General features: G+C 39.6%; 1 protein-coding gene across 27 annotated transcripts in view; it reads left to right on the forward strand.

The window, feature by feature from the left end:
• IQSEC1 (IQ motif and Sec7 domain ArfGEF 1) overlaps window positions 1–22056 on the forward strand; it is a 683881-nt gene that overhangs the window by 643889 nt on the left and 17936 nt on the right. For 13 of the 27 annotated variants that reach the window (XM_024102960.3, XM_042849590.2, XM_065551201.1 and 10 more), the window contains 6 exons: window positions 3620–3759; window positions 5649–5678; window positions 8201–8326; window positions 12815–12914; window positions 17769–17930; window positions 18646–18822. In XM_024102960.3, the coding sequence (XP_023958728.2) occupies window positions 3620–3759; window positions 5649–5678; window positions 8201–8326; window positions 12815–12914; window positions 17769–17930; window positions 18646–18822 (735 nt within the window). Of the gene's footprint in view, window positions 1–3619; window positions 3760–5648; window positions 5679–8200; window positions 8327–12814; window positions 12915–17768; window positions 17943–18645; window positions 18823–22056 lie in introns of all 27 variants that reach the window. The other 14 variants (XM_042849588.2, XM_042849589.2, XM_008165516.4 and 11 more) reach the window with 3 other exon arrangements.

The following is a 22056-nucleotide window of genomic DNA, read 5'->3' on the forward strand; positions in this document are numbered from 1 at the left end:
TAGCAAATGAGATGGGTGACAGAGAGAATGATGTGTATTATTAGTTTGGTTTGTATAAGATGTCTGGCTATGACTTAAATGAAAAGTTTCATTAAAAACGGGAAAGAAAAGTATTTGATCTGGGATGTGGGATTCAGAACTTCTGGTTCACTAGTTCAAATCCAGCTGAGGTCATTAGTGACCGAAAGTCACTAGAATGTGTAAACTGTTAAGTGGCTTTTGTGAAATGAGTCAGACTCCCTGGGACTCTGTGTGTTGGTGCAAAAGTTTACCTACCCAGGCAGGTCAGCTTGCAGAATGAGGTGCTCTGGGGTGCTCATTCCCTTCCTGCTAGACAAGTGTCCACATCACCAAAACCACCACCACCATAATTCACATTGTTTGACTGGCACCCTTGCTGGTAGTCACCACAGAGAGGCCAAGGACTGAATGGACATGAAGACTGCACTCCCATTTTGCCTGTAGAGCAGGTCAGGGCTGAGGAGCATTGGTGAGGCAGATTGGAATGGTTGCACTGGTTCCGCTCTATGCGATATTGTTCTGGGGACAAAGGTAGAATTTCGTGTCCAAGACCATTATCTGGTAACTTTCATCTGCATTAAATTCACTTAAACTTTAAGACAGTGTTTTTTTTTTTATTTTATTTTATTTCATCTCATAGACTTTAAGGTCAGAAGGGACCATTATGATCATCTAGTCTGACCTCCTGCATGATGCAGGCCACAAAAGCTGACCCACCCCCTTTCCCTTAACTCAGCTGTTGAAGTCCCCAAATCCTGTGATTTAAAGACTTCAAGTCGCAGAGAATCCTCCAGCTAGCGACCCCCGCCCCATGCTGCGGAGGAAGGCGAAAAACCTCCAGGGCCTCTGCCAATCTACCCTGGAGGAAAATTCCTTCCCGACCCCAAATATGGCGATCAGTAGAACCCCGAGCATGCAGGCAAGATTCTCCAGCCAGACCCTCATTGACCATTGATACTATTTACCAGCGATGGCACATTGTTGACCAATTGACTAAAATCACGTTATCCCATCAAACCATTCCCTCCATAAACTTATCTAGCTTAATCTTAAAGCCAGAGAGGTCTTTCGCCCCCACTGTTTCCCTCGGAAGGCTGTTCCAAAATTTCACCCCTCCGATGGTTAGAAACCTTTGTCTAATTTCAAGCCTAAACTTCCCCACGGCCAGTTTATATCCATTCGTTCTTGTGTCCACATTAGTACTGAGCTGAAATAATTCCTCTCCCTCCCTGGTATTTATCCCTCTGATATATTTAAAGAGAGCAATCATATCCCCCCTCAGCCTTCTTTTGATTAGGCTAAACAAACCGAGCTCCTCGAGTCTCCTTTCATACAACAGGTTTTCCATTCCTCTGATCATCCTAGTGGCCCTTCTCTGTACCCGTTCCAGTTTGAGTTCATCCTTTTTAAACATGGGAGACCAGAACTGCACACAGTACTCCAAATGAGGTCTCACCAGTGCCTTGTATAACGGAAGCAGCACCTCCTTATCCCTACTAGATATACCTCGCCTTCCAACCGATGCGTCCCCAGCTTATAACTAAAATACTTGTTAGTCATCCCTAAATGCATCACCTTACACTTTTCACTATTAAATTTCATCCTATTACTATTACTCCAATTTACAAGGTCATCCAAGTCTCCCTGCAGGATATCCCGATTCTTCTCCGAATTGGCAATACCCCCCCAACTTTGTGTCATCCGCAAACTTTATCAGCCCACTCCTACATTTGGTCCGAGGTCAGTAATCAATAGATTAAATAAAATCAGACCCAAAACCGAACCTTGAGGAACTCCACTGGTGACCTCCCTCCAACCTGACAGTGCACCTTTCAGTACGACCCGCTGCAGTCTCCCCTTTAACCAGTTCTTTATCCACCTCTGGATTTTCATATCGATCCCCATCTTTTCCAATTTAACCAATAATTCCTCGTGCGGTACCATATCAAACGCTTTACTGAAATTGAGGTATATTAGATCCACCGCATTTCCCTTATCTAAAAAGTCTGTTACTTTCTCAAAAAAGGAGATCAGGTTGGTTTGGCACGATCTGCCTTTCGTAAAACCATATTGTAATTTGTCGCAATTGCCATTGACCTCAAGGTCCTTCACTACTTTCTCCTTCAAAATTTTTTCCAAGACCTTGCATACTACAGATGTTAAACTAACAGGCCTGTAGTTACCCGGGTCACTTTTTTTCCCTTTCTTGAAAATAGGAACCACATTAGCTATTCTCCAGTCCAACGGTACCACCCCTGAGTTTATAGATTCATTAAAAATTATTGCTAACGGGCTTGCAATTTCCCGCGCCAGTTCCTTCAATATTCTCAGATGAAGATCATCCGGTCCACCCGATTTAGTCCCGTTAAGCTGTTCAAGTTTGGCTTTTACCTCGGATACGGTAATGTCAATCCCCACTCCTTTATTCCCCTCTGTCACGCTGCCACTATTCCTAAACCCTTGATTAGCCTCATTAAAGACTGATGCAAAATATTCGTTTAGATATTGTGCCATGCCTAGATTATCCTTAATCTCCACTCCACCTACAGTCTTCAGCGGTCTCACTTCTTCTTTCTTTGTTTTCTTCCTATTTATATGGCTATAAAACCTCTTACTATTGGTTTTAATTCCCCTCGCAAGGTCCAACTCTACACGGCTTTTGGCCTTTCTCACTCCATCTCTACATGCTCTAACCTCAATAAGGTAGGTTTCCTTGCTGATCCCTCCCCTCTTCCACTCTTTGTACACTTTGTGTTTTTTCTTAATCACCCCTTTGAGACGCTCGCTCATCCAGCTTGGTCTGAATTTCTTGCCTACTAACCGTTTTCCCTTCCTTGGGATACAGGCCTCCGACAGCTCCTGCAACTTCAACTTGAAATAATCCCAGGCGCCATCCGCCTTTAGATCCAGAAATATGTTAGCCCAATCCACTTCCCTAACCAGTCCCCTTAATTTATTAAAATTAGCCTTTTTGAAATCATAAACCCTAGTCTCCGATTTAATTCTGTTAATCCTTCCATTTAGTTTAAACCGAATTAGCTCATGATCACTCGAGACAAGGTTATCCCCTACAACCATTTCCTCAACGAGGTCCTCACCATCTGCCTTAGTAGCTATGAAGGCTTGCTTGGGGAATTACTCTTGTTGTGGGCAAATTTTGCTATAGTAATTAAAAAAAATAATCAAAAGTGTAATTCACAATTAAAATATTTCAATCAGTGGATGCATGGTGGTGATGAGGGGGTGAAAAGTAACACTTTTTTATTTTTTAATATATAACTGTGTTTTCTTCTGCTGTAAGATTGGCAAAATGCCAATGAATAAGAAAAGGGCTTACTACTACTTGTTGGCTGGAAGATTATTTGACTATATTAAGTCATGGAACAGAACTACTTAGATTAACAGGTATATCCGGGATCCCTATAAACAAGTCAACACCTTCTTTATGGTTAGTAAGGTAAATAAACAGTACCTGTGTCCTTATCTTGTTCTTGCTAAGAAGCCCACATTATTGAGCTGTAAGTGTGGAGAGGAGCCAGTGTTTGCTAGTCAGGTCATTGTAAGCCAAAGTGGTAATGAGAGCTGTTGGTTTCTGCAGGCGTAGATGATGGTGAAGACATCCCACGAGAGATGCTGATTGGAATATATGAGCGAATCCGCAAACGGGAACTGAAGACAAACGAGGATCATGTATCCCAGGTCCAAAAGGTCGAAAAACTCATCGTAGGAAAGAAACCAGTAAGTTAATTTTGCACTGAAACTTAAGCTGATTATGCCAGATGACTGAGAGTTGCAGGGCAAGGGATGCTCAGACCTGAGGCTTTGTGTAAATGTAAATTGGACTGGACAATGACAAAATATGGGAAGTATGTCACTGTAATACAATTGCTACAAACATGGCCTTGTTTTCAGAACTTTCACTAAGCAAGTGAACATTTCTCTGCACTCTAGCCTGGACGGTAGCGCACATCTATGCATGGTGAGGTTATGAATATAACAATTTTTTTTTTAAATAAAGATGATAAAATGTATCTTGTTTTACCCACATATTCTCCCTGTTAGTTTCAATCCTGAACTTTGGCTCTGAAATGTCTGCATTTTAATCCTCTTCTGTGATTATATTTCAAAAGGACTGGAGCATGTTGCTGCAAAGTGATGTCTTAGAAAAACATATTTCAGCTTTATACCTTTAATTAAAGATTTTATTGATGTCAGTATTTCCTCCTCCTTAAAACAGGCTGTAGAAGCCAGTGTTTAAAAGACAGGAGATCTGTATTGGAGACTGATGTAATCTTGTGGTCTAAGAGACAATCTGGGAACCAAGTTCTCTTGAGTTCTAATGTTGGTTCTGAGACTCACTCCCTCCCTCTCTAGGCTTTCGCAATTCACTTAACTCCTCTTCCTTAGGTTCTCTATCTGTAGGAACGGGATAATAATATTTACTTAGTTCACAAAAGTGCTGAGTATGATTCTGACTGTTTTGTATTTAGCCATTGATTTCTATCCAGGGACCTTGAAGTGCTTCACAATCATTGATTAATTTCTCTTCACAACATCCTTGTGTGGGAGGGAAGTATTTTTATCCCCTTTTTAGAAATGAGGCAACTGAGGCACAGAGAAATTCATGTCAGCATTTTCAAAAATGTCCACTAATTTGGGGTGCCTTGGTTTTTGGATTCCCCCCCGCCCAAACCTGCAGCTGAAGTCAGTGGGGGTTCCGGGTACTCAACACTTCTGAAAGTCAGGCCCATGGAGATCTCATGTTGGGCGCCTTTTGAAAATGACTTGCCCAAAGTCACAAAGGAGATTTGTGATAAAGCTGGAAGTAAAACCCAGACCCTCTAACTCCCATACCTCAATCAACTGATTCCTGAAGTTGTGCTGCAGTTTTTAATGGATCCTTGTTTCCCATTTGAGTTTCAGCTTGTTACCTGCCATAGGGCGTTTTAGGTGAGTAAGGACAGATTAGAAACTGAGGAAGGATCTCAAGATTTGCCCAATTGTTTGTAAAGAGCTTTGAAGATCAGTGCTAAGTATTATTTATCTAACCTGAGACTATCCCAGTTGGTTTAAAGCAGATCACAGAAAAATATGGATTAGATCCTGTTTCCTATTTCCGATGCGGGGGAATTAAGGCATGAGGGAGAACTGAAGACCCCCTGGAAGAACTGGGGGAAGGTGTCACCAAAAATGAGAAAGCTAATAGTGTCTTACACCATATGCTTAAGGGGGAAAGGAAAAACGTCTTGACTGTTCTATAGTGTTTTGGGGGGTCATATTTACTGTCATATAAAACTTTCAGTTGACAGTAACGTATGTATTTCTGCTCCTGTCTGGTTCACGCACATAGCATTCCAGACACAGGGCTTGATCCTGCAGTGTGCTGAGCCCATGCAGTCAATGGAGTTAGGGACACTTAACAGCCTTTCCGGAAGCAGTGTTTTTTCATAGAATCAGCTGCATTTGATGAGAATTTTTTTACTGTGTGAAAGAAAATGCAGGAAATAGCCACCTATTTTACTTTATAGGAGTTTACTCATAGTAAGACCATGAAATATTTACTTGCTATGGTACAGTACTGTGTTTCTCTGAAGTTTAACAAACTTGTATGTGTCTTTCTACTGTAGATTGGATCTCTGCATCATGGACTTGGTTGTGTAGGTATTCCTTTTCATATTGATTCATGCTTTATAAACCACACTAATCAGAAGCAGTTTAATATTCAGGATTATCCCTTACTAACACTAATATTTTTCTGCTGTATTTTTGGCTTTTTCAAAATGTAGGCTTCTTTCAGTTGATTTATCTTTTAAGCAAACTTTTCTCACTGTTGACTTAGCAAAAACATGCCAACACTTCCTGCAGAAGTCAGTTCATGCTCTAAGGTATAAAGATTTGCTAAGAATTAAAAAAATTTCTTCATGTAGTTTGTTTGTAATTCATTGCCTAGAGTTTTTTAGATTTTGTTTTTTCTCATGCTCTGTCTTTTTATTTGTGCATTACTAATGCAAATTATCACCAGACTATCTAGGGTGCCCTATGCAAAAATGAAAATTGCATTGATTCTGTCCCAAAAGGCACACCCCATCACCTAGCTCTCACTTTATCAACTATTCCTAGTATGTTTCAGTATTTGTTGTTTGTTTCCTAGGAGGATATTGCCAATTAATTTGCAGCTCTTTTTTCAAAGGTAGATGAGTACACCAGGCATTAAATAAAAATTGAAGTCCAACACAAATTCAATTATATTCTTAAAATTGAATCTCCTTATGAAGTGTTCCACTTATTTTAATCTCAGGCTTGTGTTGCCAATAATAGTAAAAACCGTTTTTCAAAAATTATTTTAAAGCAGTGAAAAGCAAATATAAATGCTAATTCCCCATCACCTGACTTAGCTTTGTACTGTGTTTATAACGTAGCACCTTCTGTCAAAAGATTAGATGTCATTTTACAAATTTGACTCTTAATGATTTTTTTTATTATGATCATTTTCCTTTGCATTAATATTTTACCCTAGGATGATCCAGAGAATGTACTTCTGCATTGCTTTTAATCTGCTTGCCTCCTGCTGTCCTTGTATGAGCAGTCAACATGGAAGCTTTAAGTGTGGTGGAAAGCTTTGTTTCATAGTCTAATGAAAGTATCTATTAGTACTTCCTAGGTGTTTGTTTAGAAATGCCTGCAGACTATGGAAATGCTCTGGAGGACACTTCTGTTGATTAAGAATGAATACATTTTTCCTTTCAGTTAAATTCCATATGTAGGTCTCACTGTAGTTAACTCTACATTAATTAGGCTCAATTTACTCCTTACAGTCTGTCATTTTGCAGTGGCAGATGCCAGGCTGCCAGCCCCAAGGGGAAGTAAGTCTGTCTGGAGATGGGGGAAATGCAGCAGCATAACCCACCTCTAAGCCCTCTCTGGTGGGAGCCTATGACAGCTTGTCCAGCACCAAAAGTGGGCAGGTGTGACCTCAAGGGAAAACTGATTCAGCACCTTTTCTCTAGCATTCTCTGTCAGCCGGATTCCTGTAGAGCATTAGCCAGGTTTTAAAACTGTCCTCCCCTGGCAAAAACCCCAGGAGAATAAGTACCACACGGGTATTGGGGGTGAAATTCTGGCACGATTGGTGTCAGTGGCAAAAATCTCATTGATTTTAATAAGGCCAGGATTTCACCCAATGAAATAACAAAGAGGAGGGGAAGGTGTCCATGTATCAGTTTCTATATTAAAATATAGGCCATACTATGAACAAGTTTTGTGAACCACTGATTTAAAGGAATAGTGTGTACTTACTAATAATCTCTGCTTTTCAGCTTCCTTGGCCTAATAAACCATACTGTTCCCATACAGAATCAGAGGTTGTAATAAAATAGTTCATTTAAAATAAGAAAAACAAGTCTAGGTGCAAAGGAATATTCTATGCTTTACATGAAAATATAAATTTAAAACATCCCTTTTTAATAGGATTGGCAGAATAATCTTATTTGCATTTGAAAGACATGAAGTCTCAGTAGGTTCAGAATAACTATTTTCTGTAGATGTTGTAGGCAGGAATGTTTCAAGGAAGAAAGTGGGAAGTTATTATTGGTTTTCTTATCAGCATGAGAAAAGAAGTCAGACTGAAAATGCATTTACTTTTTCCTGATGTGCATGCCACCTTGCCTTGATGTCACAAATGTATAGATTGAATTAAACAATTAAAAACAAAAAAACCCACCAAAGCCTGGTGTATTCACCATCTCACAAAAGGTGAAATAATTTTGCATCCCCTGTTATTTGGTATTAGATATTTAAAAGTGTGCAGCAAAACGGAATCACTTTGCTTTGTGATCACACTTTCTGCTTTATTTTACTCAATGTTTTATAGCTATATACACTAGGGATTGCTCCTGCTCGTATTGAAGTCAGTAGCAAAACTCCCATTGGCTTCAATGTGCAGGATACAAGTCCCTACAGAATATCTGACCTAATGATTTCATTGTGTTGTGAATCTGTTTCAACTCTGCAGCAGATATATCTGTGTTGTTATATTATTCATCCTTTGATGAAAAACAGTCTACTATTGGTCTTAAAGAACTAAAGATATTAGAAGTATTAGCATAATCATAAAGACTTCAGGCAAGAAGGATGCTCTTTATTAACTGAGATCAGCATTGTACTTTTCTGTATATCATAGGTTCTCTCTTTACCCCACCGGAGACTTGTTTGCTACTGTAGGTTGTTTGAAGTTCCAGACCCAAATAAACCTCAGAAGCTTGGTCTGCACCAGCGAGAAATATTTTTATTTAATGACCTCCTTGTGGTATGTATTTTCAGATACAATGTATTTTTTTAAGATAAGCTTTTATTAGCACACAGATTCTGATAAGTAGAGAGACTTCCTAAGTATACTAAGAAATGTGTAGAAAACTATATTTTCATTGCTAGATTTCTGCTGCCATTCATTTGTTTATCTTTGCTTAGAGGGAGACAGCTTAACCTTTGCCCAGATAGTCTTATCATCATATTTTTGGCACCATGGCTGAAGGGTATTTTGCTAGAGAGCTTTACTAGCACTATCAACCAGGTTTTCTGGGACATGATGATGTTTTCCTTGCTTATAAGGTCCAGCTTTCTAAAATGCAAATGTTTTGCAGATCTTGCTAAAGGCTGGGGGCTAGACTTTTAAAGGTATTGGGGTGCCTAAGGTGTAGATGGGACCTAGCGGGACTTTCAGAAGTGCCTAGGTACCTAACTTCTATTGATTTCAGTGGGAATTATGCATGTAGGTACATCTTTAGGCACCTAAATACCTTTAAAAATCTGGCCCTTGGTCCTTCTTGGAGCTGAGCACTATCTGGATGGAGCTTGGTGCTTTGAACTCCCATTGATTTCCATGGGAGTCAGGGCACTGAAAAACCAAAAGGCCATATGTGCTAACAGGGACAGTGTTATGGATCTGGATTTAAACAGCTGTAAACTAAGGATTTTGTATCCTCTAGTTATCTGCAACATAGGTTCCCCTTCCCATCCCATACGCACACATACACACCCCTTGGAGGAAACAGAAGAGTTTAGTTTACAAGGGGAAGTTCTTGTCTGAGCAGTGAGTATATCCGTGCAAATATGTTGAATTTTAGAAATTGAGTTCTACTAGTTGAGTTTATCCTTCTAATAAATTAAGTCAGTTCTAGCAAATCTACAGGAAAAAAAGCATGTTCTTATGGCTATGTATTGCTTGCATGAATATCATTAATACCTCTTTACATCTAAGCCCGTCATTTCCCCCAGGCCTTTGGTAAGGGATACCAGCCATGGCTTTGGGTTATTTTTATTATCTAGCTTTAGCTGGTTAGTAGTTGTTTGAGTCAAGATGGGCTGAGGACTCCTTTGTTTTTTGTATTGTGCACTGTTTGATTTATTTGTAGGATGGACACCCAGTGCATGAGACAGGAGACTGGATTTTTATAATTCAAATGCATTTAAAAACTAAGAGTCATGGATAAAATCAGAGACACTATTTAAAATCCAAATTGTGTTCTAGTGACCCGTGAATATGATCTTGAGCCTCAGTAGTCTAGGAAGAGTTCGTGTCCAACTGTTCATAATTAAGGCTGCGAGTCCGTCACGGAAGTTACGGATTCCATGACTTTCTGGGACCTCTATGACTTCTGCACCCTGCAGGTGTGCCTGACCCCAGAGCCACCCGAGCAGCTCTGACAGCCCTGGGACCAGCCGCACCACTCCACCCCCCTGCAACAGCGGCAGTCCTGGGGCACCCCCCGCTAGCAGCACTGGCAGCGGTGGTCCTGGGCTGGCCCCTGCCAGCACCTGCAGCGGTGGTCACAGCTGGCCCCCCACCCCTGAGATCTAGCAGGCGCCCTGGAGCACCCCTCCCCAGCATCCCCCACGAGCACCAGCGAGTGTCCCAAAGTCCTCCATGAGCACCAGTGGGCACCACGGAGCTCCCCCAGCACCAGTAGTCCAGGTGCCCCCTAGCGCCCCCAGAGCACCCCAGAACACCCAAGATTTAGTCAGGGATATATAGTACAAGTCATGGACAGGTCACGGGGCTGTGAATTTTTGTTTATTGCCCATGACCTGTCCATGACTTTTACTAAAAATACCTGTGACTAAAACGTAGCTTTGCGCATAATCACTGATAATCTCCTAAATGTATATTTAATCAAGTACATAAAAGGCTCTTACAAGGAGGAGGGAGAAAAATTGTTCTCCTTAACCTCTGAGAATAGGACAAGAAGCAATGGGCATAAATTGCAGCAGGGGCAGTTTAGGGTGACATTAGGAAAAACTTCCTAACTGTCAGGGTGGTTAAGCACTGGAACAAATTCCCAGGGAAGCTGTGGAATATCCATCATTGGAAATTTTTAAGAGCAGGTTAGACAAACACCTGTCAGGGACGGTCTAAATCAGTGGTCTCCAAACTTTTTTGATCGCGCACCCCTATCAGTAAAAAAAATTTTGAGCACGCACCCATTGCCGCGCTGAAGCAACCAAAAAAGCAAAAAAAGCGCTCCTCCTGCCACGCACCCCCAAGGATCCTCTTGTGCACCCCACTTTGGAGACCACTGGTCTAAATAATACTTAGTCCTGCCATGAGTGCTAGGGACTGGACTAGATAACCTCTCGAGGTCCCTTCCAGTCCTACAATTCTGAGATTCTATGATTTTCTTTTGAAACCTGAAGATTCTTTCTCGTTACTACTATTAGTTATAAGAAAGTGGTTTGGTACAATAGTTTATTGTTGCAGAAAATATTTGTGATAATTCCAGTTTACCTGTTTCAAAAAAGGCTCATCTAGCTATTGAGATGAAACAGGAAAGGGTAATTACACCTGGCTATTGATCTGTGTTCAGTTGATGTGTTATGATCCAGACGTGTCTATTCCCTTGAATATAAGTTGATTATGTTGAAATATGTTTTACAGTTGATTTTCTTTCCCAGCATAGGTTTAGCTTGACCCAGTGTTTTTAAAAATACAAATAAAAGGAGTGATAGTGATCGGTACATTGCCTGCTCACTATTTATCATTTGTACTCTTACTCAGAGCTTGAACAAGGCAGGCTTTCCTTCAAAAAATGGAAAAATAACCTTCAAATCCAAATGTGATCATGAGTGTAAATCAATGCAACACTGTCATCCTCTGCAAACAGTCTGTGTTTTGTCTCCCTTAGTCTGATGCTAATAGCTTTGCCAAATTGTATCCGAGTGAAAACTGACCAGAGTCTCGTTAGTTATCAGTGGTGCAAATGGGGAACTCTATATCCAGAAGTTAAAATTAACAAGAACTGAGTCAATTTTATTCTGCCACAACTTGAGCAAGCTGTGAGCTGCAGCAGAGGCAGGATCTAGTCACGGTGGAGGAGGTCCCAAAAACAGATGCTAAAGAGCAGGTTTAGTTGTTGTTTGTATTTCTTTAGTGCCTAGAGGCCTCAGTCAAAATCAGGTAAGTGCTGTACAAACACAGTCTAATCGGACAAGAGAGACCAGGGCCAGGAGGAGAATCAGAGGCAGTGGGAGGTGAAGAGACATGGCCAAGGTCACATAGCAGGTCAGCAATAGATCCCAGAATAGAACCCAGGTCTCCTGAGTTCCAGGCCTGTGCCCTGTTCTGCCTCTCTGCAGTCTCATTGTAGGACAGAGAGAGGAAAAGCTCCTTCTGCCATCTAGTAGCCAGAAGGGATGCGTGCTTCAGACTTATCAGACACCTCCTAGCGGGAGGCTACAAAAGATAATCCCACAGACCACACACTGGGAATCCTACCACTGTCCCTGTGAGTTGGCTCAGTTTTTTATCTGAGAGTAGCTCCCGGACTAGTGAGCGGTTTAGTCCTTGAGCTATTTTGGGTAAATCTACACAGCCTGTGGAAGTGAGCCTCTCAGCCTGGGTCGACAGACTTGGGGTGGCGGAGCTCATGCTAGCTCTCTAAAAATATCTGTGTAGACAGTGCTTTGAAGTTGCGGCTCAAACTGGAGCTCTGGCTCTGAAGCCTAGGGAGGGAGGTGGCAGAAGTAGCTTGGAAGCTCACTCATGTGGCCTGTGTAGACATACCCCAAGTGTCTGGTAAACCTCTCAAGCCCTACATTTGAGGAGTAAGAGAAGGAGTGAATAGGAATGAGGGTGGAGGGTAGCAAAGGGAGGGAAGAGGCTGATAGAATAAGTTAATAGAAGGGAGTACTATATAGTCAAGTACTGAGAGATTTTGGGGGGAGTAGGAGAGACAGAAACAACTATGTGGCAGAGAAAGGGTAGTAAGAGGTTAGAGGGAGAGAGAAAACAGTCTGAAAATAACTAAAAGATAAAGTCTGATCAAGGATAGAGGGAAAAGCAGGAGACATAGCAAATTTCTGTTGAATGACATATTTTTCAATTACATTCAATAAACAATATGTAATTGTTTCATTTCTTTAAGATTTAGGGGCAGTGGCCTTGGGAGATATGGTAACACACAGATATTTTCACCCCAAGCCCTCTCGGTGGTAGGGGTCATGTACATTTTTCAAGCCTTGTTTATCTTTCTGCAAGCAAAGGTTGTAGAATCGTATCCCTATAGACCAGTTCCAGTGCAGGAGAAAAAACAAAAACAAAAGTAGCAAATAGTTACTGTATTGCAGACTGGAAGCTGTCTTTGGGTAAAATATATATATATTTCTGATATGCCAGTACCAAGAGTAATTAAAGTAGGGTGCATAGAATTGCTTCACTATTATAGTTGAATATTTTCCACTGACGTTCAGATCAAAGAACACCTTATTATTTTGTCTGGGTTTTTTTAATTGATATTTTCAGGTCACCAAGATCTTTCAAAAGAAGAAGAATTCGGTTACGTACAGTTTTCGACAGTCCTTTTCCCTCTATGGAATGCAAGTTCTTCTTTTTGAGAATCAGTGTAAGTCTTTCTCTACTTTTCTCCGTATGGTTTTCTGATATCAGGATGAAGAGCTGCCCATCAGTTTCTTAGGTCTAGGAGTGAAGTGTAGCCCTAGAATTAAATACAAGATGCTCTTTGAAAATAGCAGGAATGTCGAAAGACTTCTGGCTTAAGGATAGGAGTCACATCTGGCTCAGAATGGATGCAGTGAGGACAAATTTGGTGTATCCTTTTCTGATCTTCAGCTGCAATTAACAGACATGTAGTTCTAAGTAATGACTGAGACACAGATTTGTGTAAAACAGTCTCTCAGCCACTGTTTGTTTATTTAATATCTTTACTGATTTATAACTCAACTCAGTACCTAAGGAACTTGCATAATTAAAAGATAAATACAAAATATAGTTAGATGAAGTTTTTGTATTAAAAACCTGCATCTCCTGTCCCCAGGTGTTCCCGGGGTAATTTAAATGCTTCGCCCGTTAGATGTACCAAACGCAGTCTCCAGGAGACAGCCAGAAGGGGCCTTCCATATGATTATCTTGCCACTGCTCCTGGAGAGTTGAACCCCAGGAATCAATAGCAATAGCAATCTAGCAGCAAGCATAGCTGTTTCTATCGGACATAAGAGGTTTCTCTGACATTTTGTACCCAGACCATGTATGGCTTTATAGATAATAGCCAAAACCTTGAACTGCGTAACAAATCCAGTGTGGTTCAGTGGTACGATAGTTTCTGGTTTCTCCAAGGTGCTCCTTGCCTGCCATTCCCATAACCCCTGAAAATGAGGTCACATGCTCAAATGGCTCATCCAAATAAAGAAACAAGTTAGTGTATTTTACATGAGCTGAAGAATCCGGGTGACTTTTAAAGGGTTACAATTATGGTTTATTGCTGTAATCTAGCTGTGAGGTTACAAAGGCATGACTCACTCAGGTACAGTCCACATCAGATAGGAATGTTTACAGCCTGGTCATAGATGAAAATAGGTGTCTGCCTCTGCTGTCACCTGGGCATCCAGAAGCAGCTACAGATCTAACATAACTTCAACTGCAAACTACACTGGCAAAGATCAGACATACACCTTCAATAGAGGGCACACTTACTGACTTAGCCCAATCCTAGAGATGCTTCACCATGCCTTTTGCTATCAATAAACCTCTTGGCTCTTGTCCACTTCTGTGTAAACATAAAGACATATGGTATATTGGAGTCAGTGGAAATTAGACCTAGCTCTGAGTGCCACCCATAGACTGATGCTGCTGCAGCCCAAGCCATCTCACTATGTATTGCCTCTTGCAGAAGTGCAGGCACAATGAGCAGGAGGGAAGACAGGATGGAACACTTTAGATCCCCATATGGGAGAAGCCTTGGGGTGGCTTCTTAAAGGGAAAGGAGCAAACCCACCGAAGATGTTGTGTCCATCCTTCAAGGATCCTGCAGATGAGTCAACAGAATCAGTCACGCTCATAGCCCTGAAGTGTGCTTGTGTTGGAAAGTAAAGCCTGATCAAATTTTTTAAAACTGTCAAAATAAAAGTAGTTTTCCAAAGAAGTTTAAAACCAAAGTGTGCAGCTAACCTGTGTATAAGCTATTATTTATGGACAAAGAGCTCAGAATGTGCAAACAATGAAAGTCTAGTCCCCTGTAACCTGGAAATTCATATTCTCTTACACTCCTGTGGGTAAGAGGAGACTAACTCAAAGTACTGCAGGGCCAGTAGAGCAGGCAAGTAACCAATATCAATCCATCCAGTAAGTCTGCATGTTGAAGCTATCAGAATCAGCTTGTTCTCAGGGAATGGGGCTCATGAACATTCTGAGGCCAAAAAGAAGAACAGGAGGACTTGTGGCACCTTAGAGACTAACAAATTTATTAGAGCATAAGCTTTCGTGGACTATAGCCCACTTCTTCGGATGCATCCGAAGAAGTGGGCTATAGTCCACGAAAGCTTATGCTCTAATAAATTTGTTAGTCTCTAAGGTGCCACAAGTCCTCCTGTTCTTCTTTTTGCGGATACAGACTAACACGGCTGCTACTCTGAAACCTTTCATTCTGAGGCCAGTGTCACTAATGCAAAGGGAGCGAAACCTTTCAATTTGGCTGATGCTGAGTCGACTGAAATTATTGGCATTGCACGGTTGATAAGGGTAAAATATATTATGGGATTTGTCGGCTCCAGACAAGGAAGTATGGCATTTATCTCTATTGCATAAATAGGCCACAAGGAAAACATTTATATTTACAAACAAAAGTAATTTAAAAAATGTTAAGGTTAGCAACGTATTTTTAGTGGAGTCCAGCTAGCACCTAAATTATTTATGTCAATGTTTGCTGCTGTAGGAATGTCAGTGTTTGCTGTAGGAATATCAGTTGTATTGATAGCAGCGCTGGCCATAGGAGTTTGCTATTGGGGAGTTCGGTCTGTGTAGTAGAACTTATATGTGCAATTCACTAGCTTGAATTTCTGTCTAGGTGTCCTCATAGTTATCAAGTTGCCTTACCTTTCCTTGCTCAGCTGTTATGAATGTTCTTTTTTTTTTTTTTTTTAAGTTCTTCACTTTTTCTGGTTTATAACTGACTAGCTAGTTGGCTCCTCCTCCACTCAAGAAAGGTGAATGGCCTGCTTTCCCTTTTGGTTGAAACTATGTATGCTTTGGATGGTGCATAAGTCTTTGTGTAAACTGTAGCTGTATTTGACTCTGCACTTTTTAAGGCAGTGTAATACTTTTTTTGGAACACAATGACCTTGGCAGCTGGGGGTAAAAATTGTCTCGCACCAGATGGTGTTTCTTGAGTGAATGGCCATGAGAGAGGATTTGTTCTTCTGCTTAAATAGAAATCTACAAGGCTTGAATTCCATTTAGTTGTGCACTTGGAAGCACCCTGTGTTGGAATAAAGGATCATGGACTTTAATACATGGAAGAGATCTGTATTTACTTAGCTCTCTCTGAGCTGTGGTCCAAGTGTAGTATCTGTTCTTATCAGTTTAATTTGTGGACCTTCTGCCGATCAATAAGGTCAGATGGCTCAGGAAAGAAATTTTATTAAATTATTTCCTGCACATGTTCTAAGACTGTGTGAGGCCTCATTTCCAGGGGTCAGCAGTTCAAGCAAAAACTGAAACCATTTTCTGTAGTGGAGAAAATCTTCATTATGTGTATATCTCTGTGTGTGTCTGTACCTTTCTGCTCAACTGGCAGATGTTCATGTGACCAGCTGTTAAGGTCTGCTATGTTAGATGCGCAACTGGACTACAGGCAGCTAGTTCAAAAATTAAAATGAAGACAATCTGATAAGCAAGGGCCGTTTGCCCCATCATTTACAGTGGGTTTTAATTAACTGCCTTGAAAATGATCCCCATTGTTGTAAATAAAGGTCAGGATGTCACTGTTCATGCCCTACAGAATAAGCACATTTTTACTCTGACATTGGTGGGTAACATTATACCAGAAAAATTATTGGAGAGCTGAGGTTAATACAAAACATTACAAGTCACACATACAAACACATCCTGCCTGTTTACTCACAAACAACCAAAACAAAATGACCAAAAAGAATCTATAATATTCTGAGGGTTATCGCTAGAGTCTTTGCTCAGCAAAACTCCCACTCCCACATGAGTGAGGTGGCAGGATCAGGACAATTGAATATAAATTATCAGATTTGTTGGGAAGAGTTTTCTCATGGATTTCTCATGTGTTTTCTCATGGATTTTTCTTCCAAGCTGCACAGTACTATCTGTGCTTAAGGGAACGAGTGTATAAAGCTTAAATACCTCAGTATTTATTATGGAACGTTAAGTTAAGCAGTTCCATATATAGAAAGTTCTAATATTCCTCGAGGCATTTTCACTAAGCCCCTCTGTCTCTTGAGCTCTTTAGGCTTTCTTTCGGTTATGTCCACTATAATTATATACCTAAGTGTTATATTTTCAAGGCGACCCTGACCAACTATCTCAAATTACATCTGTAAATTTTGCACTTACAGTTGTTTGCATGTGCAGACTGGATAGTTGCGAATCAGCCAGATGAACACATGTAAAATGAGACTGTTAGTATGCTAGCAATTTCATGTGCAAAGATGCCAGGCATCATTTCTGAGAAAGTTTTGAAAATTTGGCCCATAATGAATAAGACTATTAAACTTAATTTATAAAGGTTTCAGAAGGTTTCGTGGAGCCCACGAAAGCTTATGCTCAAATAAATTTGTTAGTCTCTAAGGTGCCACAAGTACTCCTGTTCTTTTTTTTTAATTTATAAAGTATGTCATTGTTTGCAATCTACTGAATCAAACTTCAATAGATTTTGTTTGCTTGCTTGCTGCAGTATTGTTTAGGTCTTTGATAATGTTAGGGTTAATGTTTTCATTTAAACTAGACATGTTTGGTTAGCTTGTTTGTTTGTTTGTTTGTTTGTTTGTTTGTTTGTTTGTTTGTTTGTTTGTTTGTTTGTTTGTTTTTAAATTCAGGGAAACTGGCTGGGATTTACTTTACTTCAGTCAAGGTTAGCTTAGGCCTAAACAAGTTGTCCCTTTGAGCAAATCAGCCAAACCTGTTTTTTTTTTTTTTTTTAACTGACATTGCTACTACAAACAGATTTCACTTGTGTGTTTGTTATAATTGTCCATGTGGATGTTCAGTGAGATTTATTTTCCTTTAGAAAATACATCTGGGTTCTGAGCAGGTAAAATGGTCTTCTGAGTTTTTGAATGTGGTAGTAAAAACTGCTTTTCTCTGCCGTCTGTCCAGGGTTTGAAAATGGTAACAGAGAATTAGTGAAAAAATAAGTAAAAATGGAAGAGAATAAAATTAAAGATAATAAAAATTATTTAGCCTTGTCTTTTCTCCACTTCCCCCTCCCCACCCACAGATTATCCAAATGGCATACGGCTTACATCAGCTGTTCCAGGAGCAGATATCAAAGTCCTAATAAATTTCAATGCACCTAATCCTCAGGATAGAAAGAAATTTACGGATGACTTGAGAGAGTCTATTGCAGAAGTTCAAGAAATGGAAAAGCACAGAATAGAGTGTAAGTACAAAGGTACATATAATAGAGCATTTTCAAACTAATCAACATTAGTGAATCTGTTTAAGATATATGTAATATAATCCATCAGGATTTAAGACTTAAAATAATGTAGCTCCCCATCTGTGGCTTTGATATTATTTTAGAGATAAAACAGTGATTCCTAAAACTTCTGCCAGGATCTTTTGACTGGTAGCTAGTGTACTATGTAATTGCAATGGAAATATATCTTAAGCACCAGCAAAAACCAACTGATGAGTAAGTAGAGGGTAGGTCTGTACCAAATAGGGTGAATAAATTGTATTGTAAGTTTTAGGGCTATTTTAAGTGGCTTCTTAAAAAGAGGTCTTGTCTTTTGGAGATGGACTTTAGAAGAACTTTGACTCGATTTCTCTTAATATCAAACTTTATTCTTTTGAAAAGCATCATGTTTGCTGCTGCTTCAGTAGCCATTATGCAAATGAACATACTGGAAGCTGCAGATATATATCTGTCTAAACATAGGATTTTATTATATTTTTCCAGCATGTAACATCCTTTCATTGCATATGTTATGTTATAAAGCCACTGGGACAGAGATCAAGTTTTCTTCCATGTACAGTTCAACTCCACAATCAACTGACATCTCTGGATACATAATATTTGGTTTGCCATGTCATTGGCTCCATTTCATTATAGTCAATAACTATGAACTGTACAATCATTCTCTTTGTTTCAGCTGAGCTAGAAAAACAGAAAGGTGTGGTACGTCCAAGCATCTCCCAGTGCTCCAGCCTCAAAAAAGAATCTGGCAATGGGACGCTGAACAGAGCCTGCCTGGATGACAGCTATGCCACTGGGGAGGGACTGAAAAGGAGTGCACTCAGCAGCTCCCTCAGAGACCTCTCTGAAGCTGGTAAGCACCACATTTATTCCCTGCTCTGTACACCAGTGCGTGCAAAGAAGTGTGATAGATATGTGTAAAAATAAGCTCATTTGTGAATGGTGACCATGTAAAGAAGCAATACAGAAAGTTTAACTATTTGCTTTTTTTTTAACTTTTATTGTTGCGTTTGTTTTTGATTTATTTTATTTTACCTTTAGTGTACTGAACAAACTCTATTTGAAAATATCAAGCTGTTATAGCTTGCTATGTATACTTTTAAAGGAGAATGGAGACAGAGGAAAAATTGTAAGTGTATTATAGAAAAATGGTTGACTAGGGCTAGGAATAACCCACTTAGAATTCCTTTGTTTTTTCTCTTATTTATTACCTCCTTGTTAATGTAGACTTAGAAAGAAAAAGAAAGCACTGAGGTCCCTATGCAATGACTGCTTCCTGTGTATTTTGTGCTTAAGTGTACCCATGTACTACATTGATGAATGAAATTGAGTGAAGCCCTACTAAATTCTATCTAGAGCGATAGCATCAGTCACACAGTATAACTGAATTATATCTCATCATTGTATTACGCACAGCATAGGTCCTAATTCTTGCTGAAGCTGTTGTTTGCAAAATACTATTGCCAGAGGAATAGGAAAAAGCCCTGCTGGGCACAGTAGTAATGTCCCCAAGACTCAGAGCTGCTGCTGTGGCTAAAATTGGAACTGGCCGATCTAAATGCTTTTTTTTTTTTAATATTTATACATTAAAAAATAGAAATGGAAAGAGTGATATGTGCCTGTTTTTATTTTATTTGTTTGTTTGCTACATGCCATTAATTATTAGTAATTAGCACCCTCATGTTTTCCAGACTTCCAGGGGTAAATGTTCAGCCCTGTGTTTAGAATGTTAGGCACACCGCTCCAGTTATTGCTAATGGAAGTTTTACCTGTAACACCAGCCATACCACACTGACAGTACCCATAAGAGTAGCAGCAATTGAATTAAAAAAAAAATTTATCCGCCTGTATTATTTATTTTGATTTTTTTTAAATGCTGTATGATCTACAGTGGAGGCATAATTTTGTAATACTGTGTATATCTTGAATAGTTAGCCCCAGTTAGCCTTTCCTTGTCATATCAAAGCGAAGGATTTGTGCTGCAGTAAATAAAACACTGGTAAATTGAATATGTAGCGTGTGTGTGTTTGTGTGTATGTGTGTGTATGTATGTATATATACGTATACATACACATACACACACACCCCTATTATCACTTGTGTTTACTCTCTGTTTATATCCATCTATACCCATCTGCCTCATTAAAAGACATGGGGCCTGATCCAAAGCCCACTTCAAGTCAGTGAGAGTCTTTCCATTGACTTCAGTGGAGGTTGGATCCAAGCCCAAGTCCTCATTGTTATTAAATCTAAGCTGTACGGATACCTTCATCATCTTTTGTTTTTGTTTTATTTTAAGTTCTTTTAGAATGAGAACAGCCATGTTACTGGATGTGGGAGTTTCATGGCTATACAAACCAATTTGCGTGGTTCCTGATTAACTCTTTTCATCCCATAGGAATTTTCCATCACAGTCTTCCAAATATTGCCATGTACATAAATCCTTTTAGAGGGTTATGTGCAATAACAAGATGAATTCCTCTTGATCATGAAAACTTTCATATTTCAAAACTGCATGCCCGCTGTTGGCATGCTCATTACTGAAAGTGGTCTTTATTCCATGATAGAAAGTAGAAATCATTTACAGACTTGAGGGTTTATCAACGAATTTGTTAAACCCAACTAAACTTAATTTTAATATTTAACCACTGACAGTTATGGAGAGCTTCTGTTTGGTCTTGTGCAGTGCAATTACCTTGAAAAATTACACACCTGTCACCTGTTTTAGGCTAATAAAACACCATTTTCAATCCCTGGGTATATACTACTATTTCTGTGATGTATCAGAATCACTGTAGTGAGTTTACAAGTACCTCCTCTAAGTTTAGCTTGCTTGGGGGGATTCACTTTGTTTTTGTATGGAACAGATGACCCTTAGAAAAATCAAAGAAAAATTTACCAGTTAGCAAAGGCAGTGTGGCTCAATGACTGTACCAAAGCAGCAGACATACAAATAACTTCTGAAAAAGGTGGGCTGAAATTAGTTCATCCTAATTCCTGATGTTTGTACTGCCATGGCATGAAATATAGGATGATAAAGAAAGAGGATCTGGGTGTACTGTGTGTGTATGTGTGTTTGTTTAGAAAATGGGGTTTATGGGCTGGATTTTTAAAGGGTTTCCTTAATTGTTTCTGCAAAAATCCAATTTTACATGTGCAAACTGAGTAATTGCATATGCACAGAGTTCAGTGCATAATTTCTTAAGGAACACTGCAGAGGTGTTTTTGAAAGCACTCTGAAAATATGGTTCTGTGAAAGGGGAATCTGATTCTGTAAAGAAAGTTTTGACTGTGCAGGTTTCTGATGAAGCTGTGGTTTGAAAAACATTAGCTAATTTCCCTTTGCCAAAAGTCATTATACCTATCACAGAGGAATAGTAGTAGGGAAAAGTGCCTTTAAAATGTTTTCCATGCTTGAAAAGAAAAAAATAAATTAGTCTCTCAAATTTAAAGAGAAAAAAAGATTTTTGGACCCTTTCACCTCCTAAAAGCTGAAAATTGGTTTTTGGAGAACAATACTTCAATTCCCCAAAAGGGAAACAATATCTGATATTGACCAGGTACTCTTTGCTGCTAGCTATTTTTCTATTCATTTTTCCATGAAAACACAAGTTGTATTTGCAAAAATTAAGTGAAGGAGGGCTTTGGGGGTTTTAAGGTTAGTATTTAATAACCCTTATCTTGTTCTCTCTGATCTGACATCTGCTGCCATGGAATAAAAAGTAGAAATGGGAACTGGCAGCCAGCTGTGTTACAAAACGTAAATGAGTCAAAAGCATTTAATACTTCATCCTTTTTCAAATGTGAGCATTTTTGTTGCTCATAACTGAACTGTCAGTGATTAGCTCTGTCCACTGAAAATTAGTCAAGAAAAAACATATTTATTTACCCTAGAATGTAGAATTCCAAATTCATGTGTAAAATGTTAGAAGAAAACAAAACGCAACTAGAAAAGGAATGGATTGTGCCAAACGCTAAGAGAACTTTAGACAATTCCAAAGCTTTCTTCCATTTATGATATTGAAATGGGCCTACACATAGATATGAAAGATGAAAACTACCCCAGCACAATTATTAATGGGGGAAC

Source organism: Chrysemys picta, chromosome 7 (genome assembly GCF_011386835.1).
Source record: "Chrysemys picta bellii isolate R12L10 chromosome 7, ASM1138683v2, whole genome shotgun sequence".
Classification (NCBI taxonomy): Eukaryota; Metazoa; Chordata; order Testudines; family Emydidae; genus Chrysemys; species Chrysemys picta.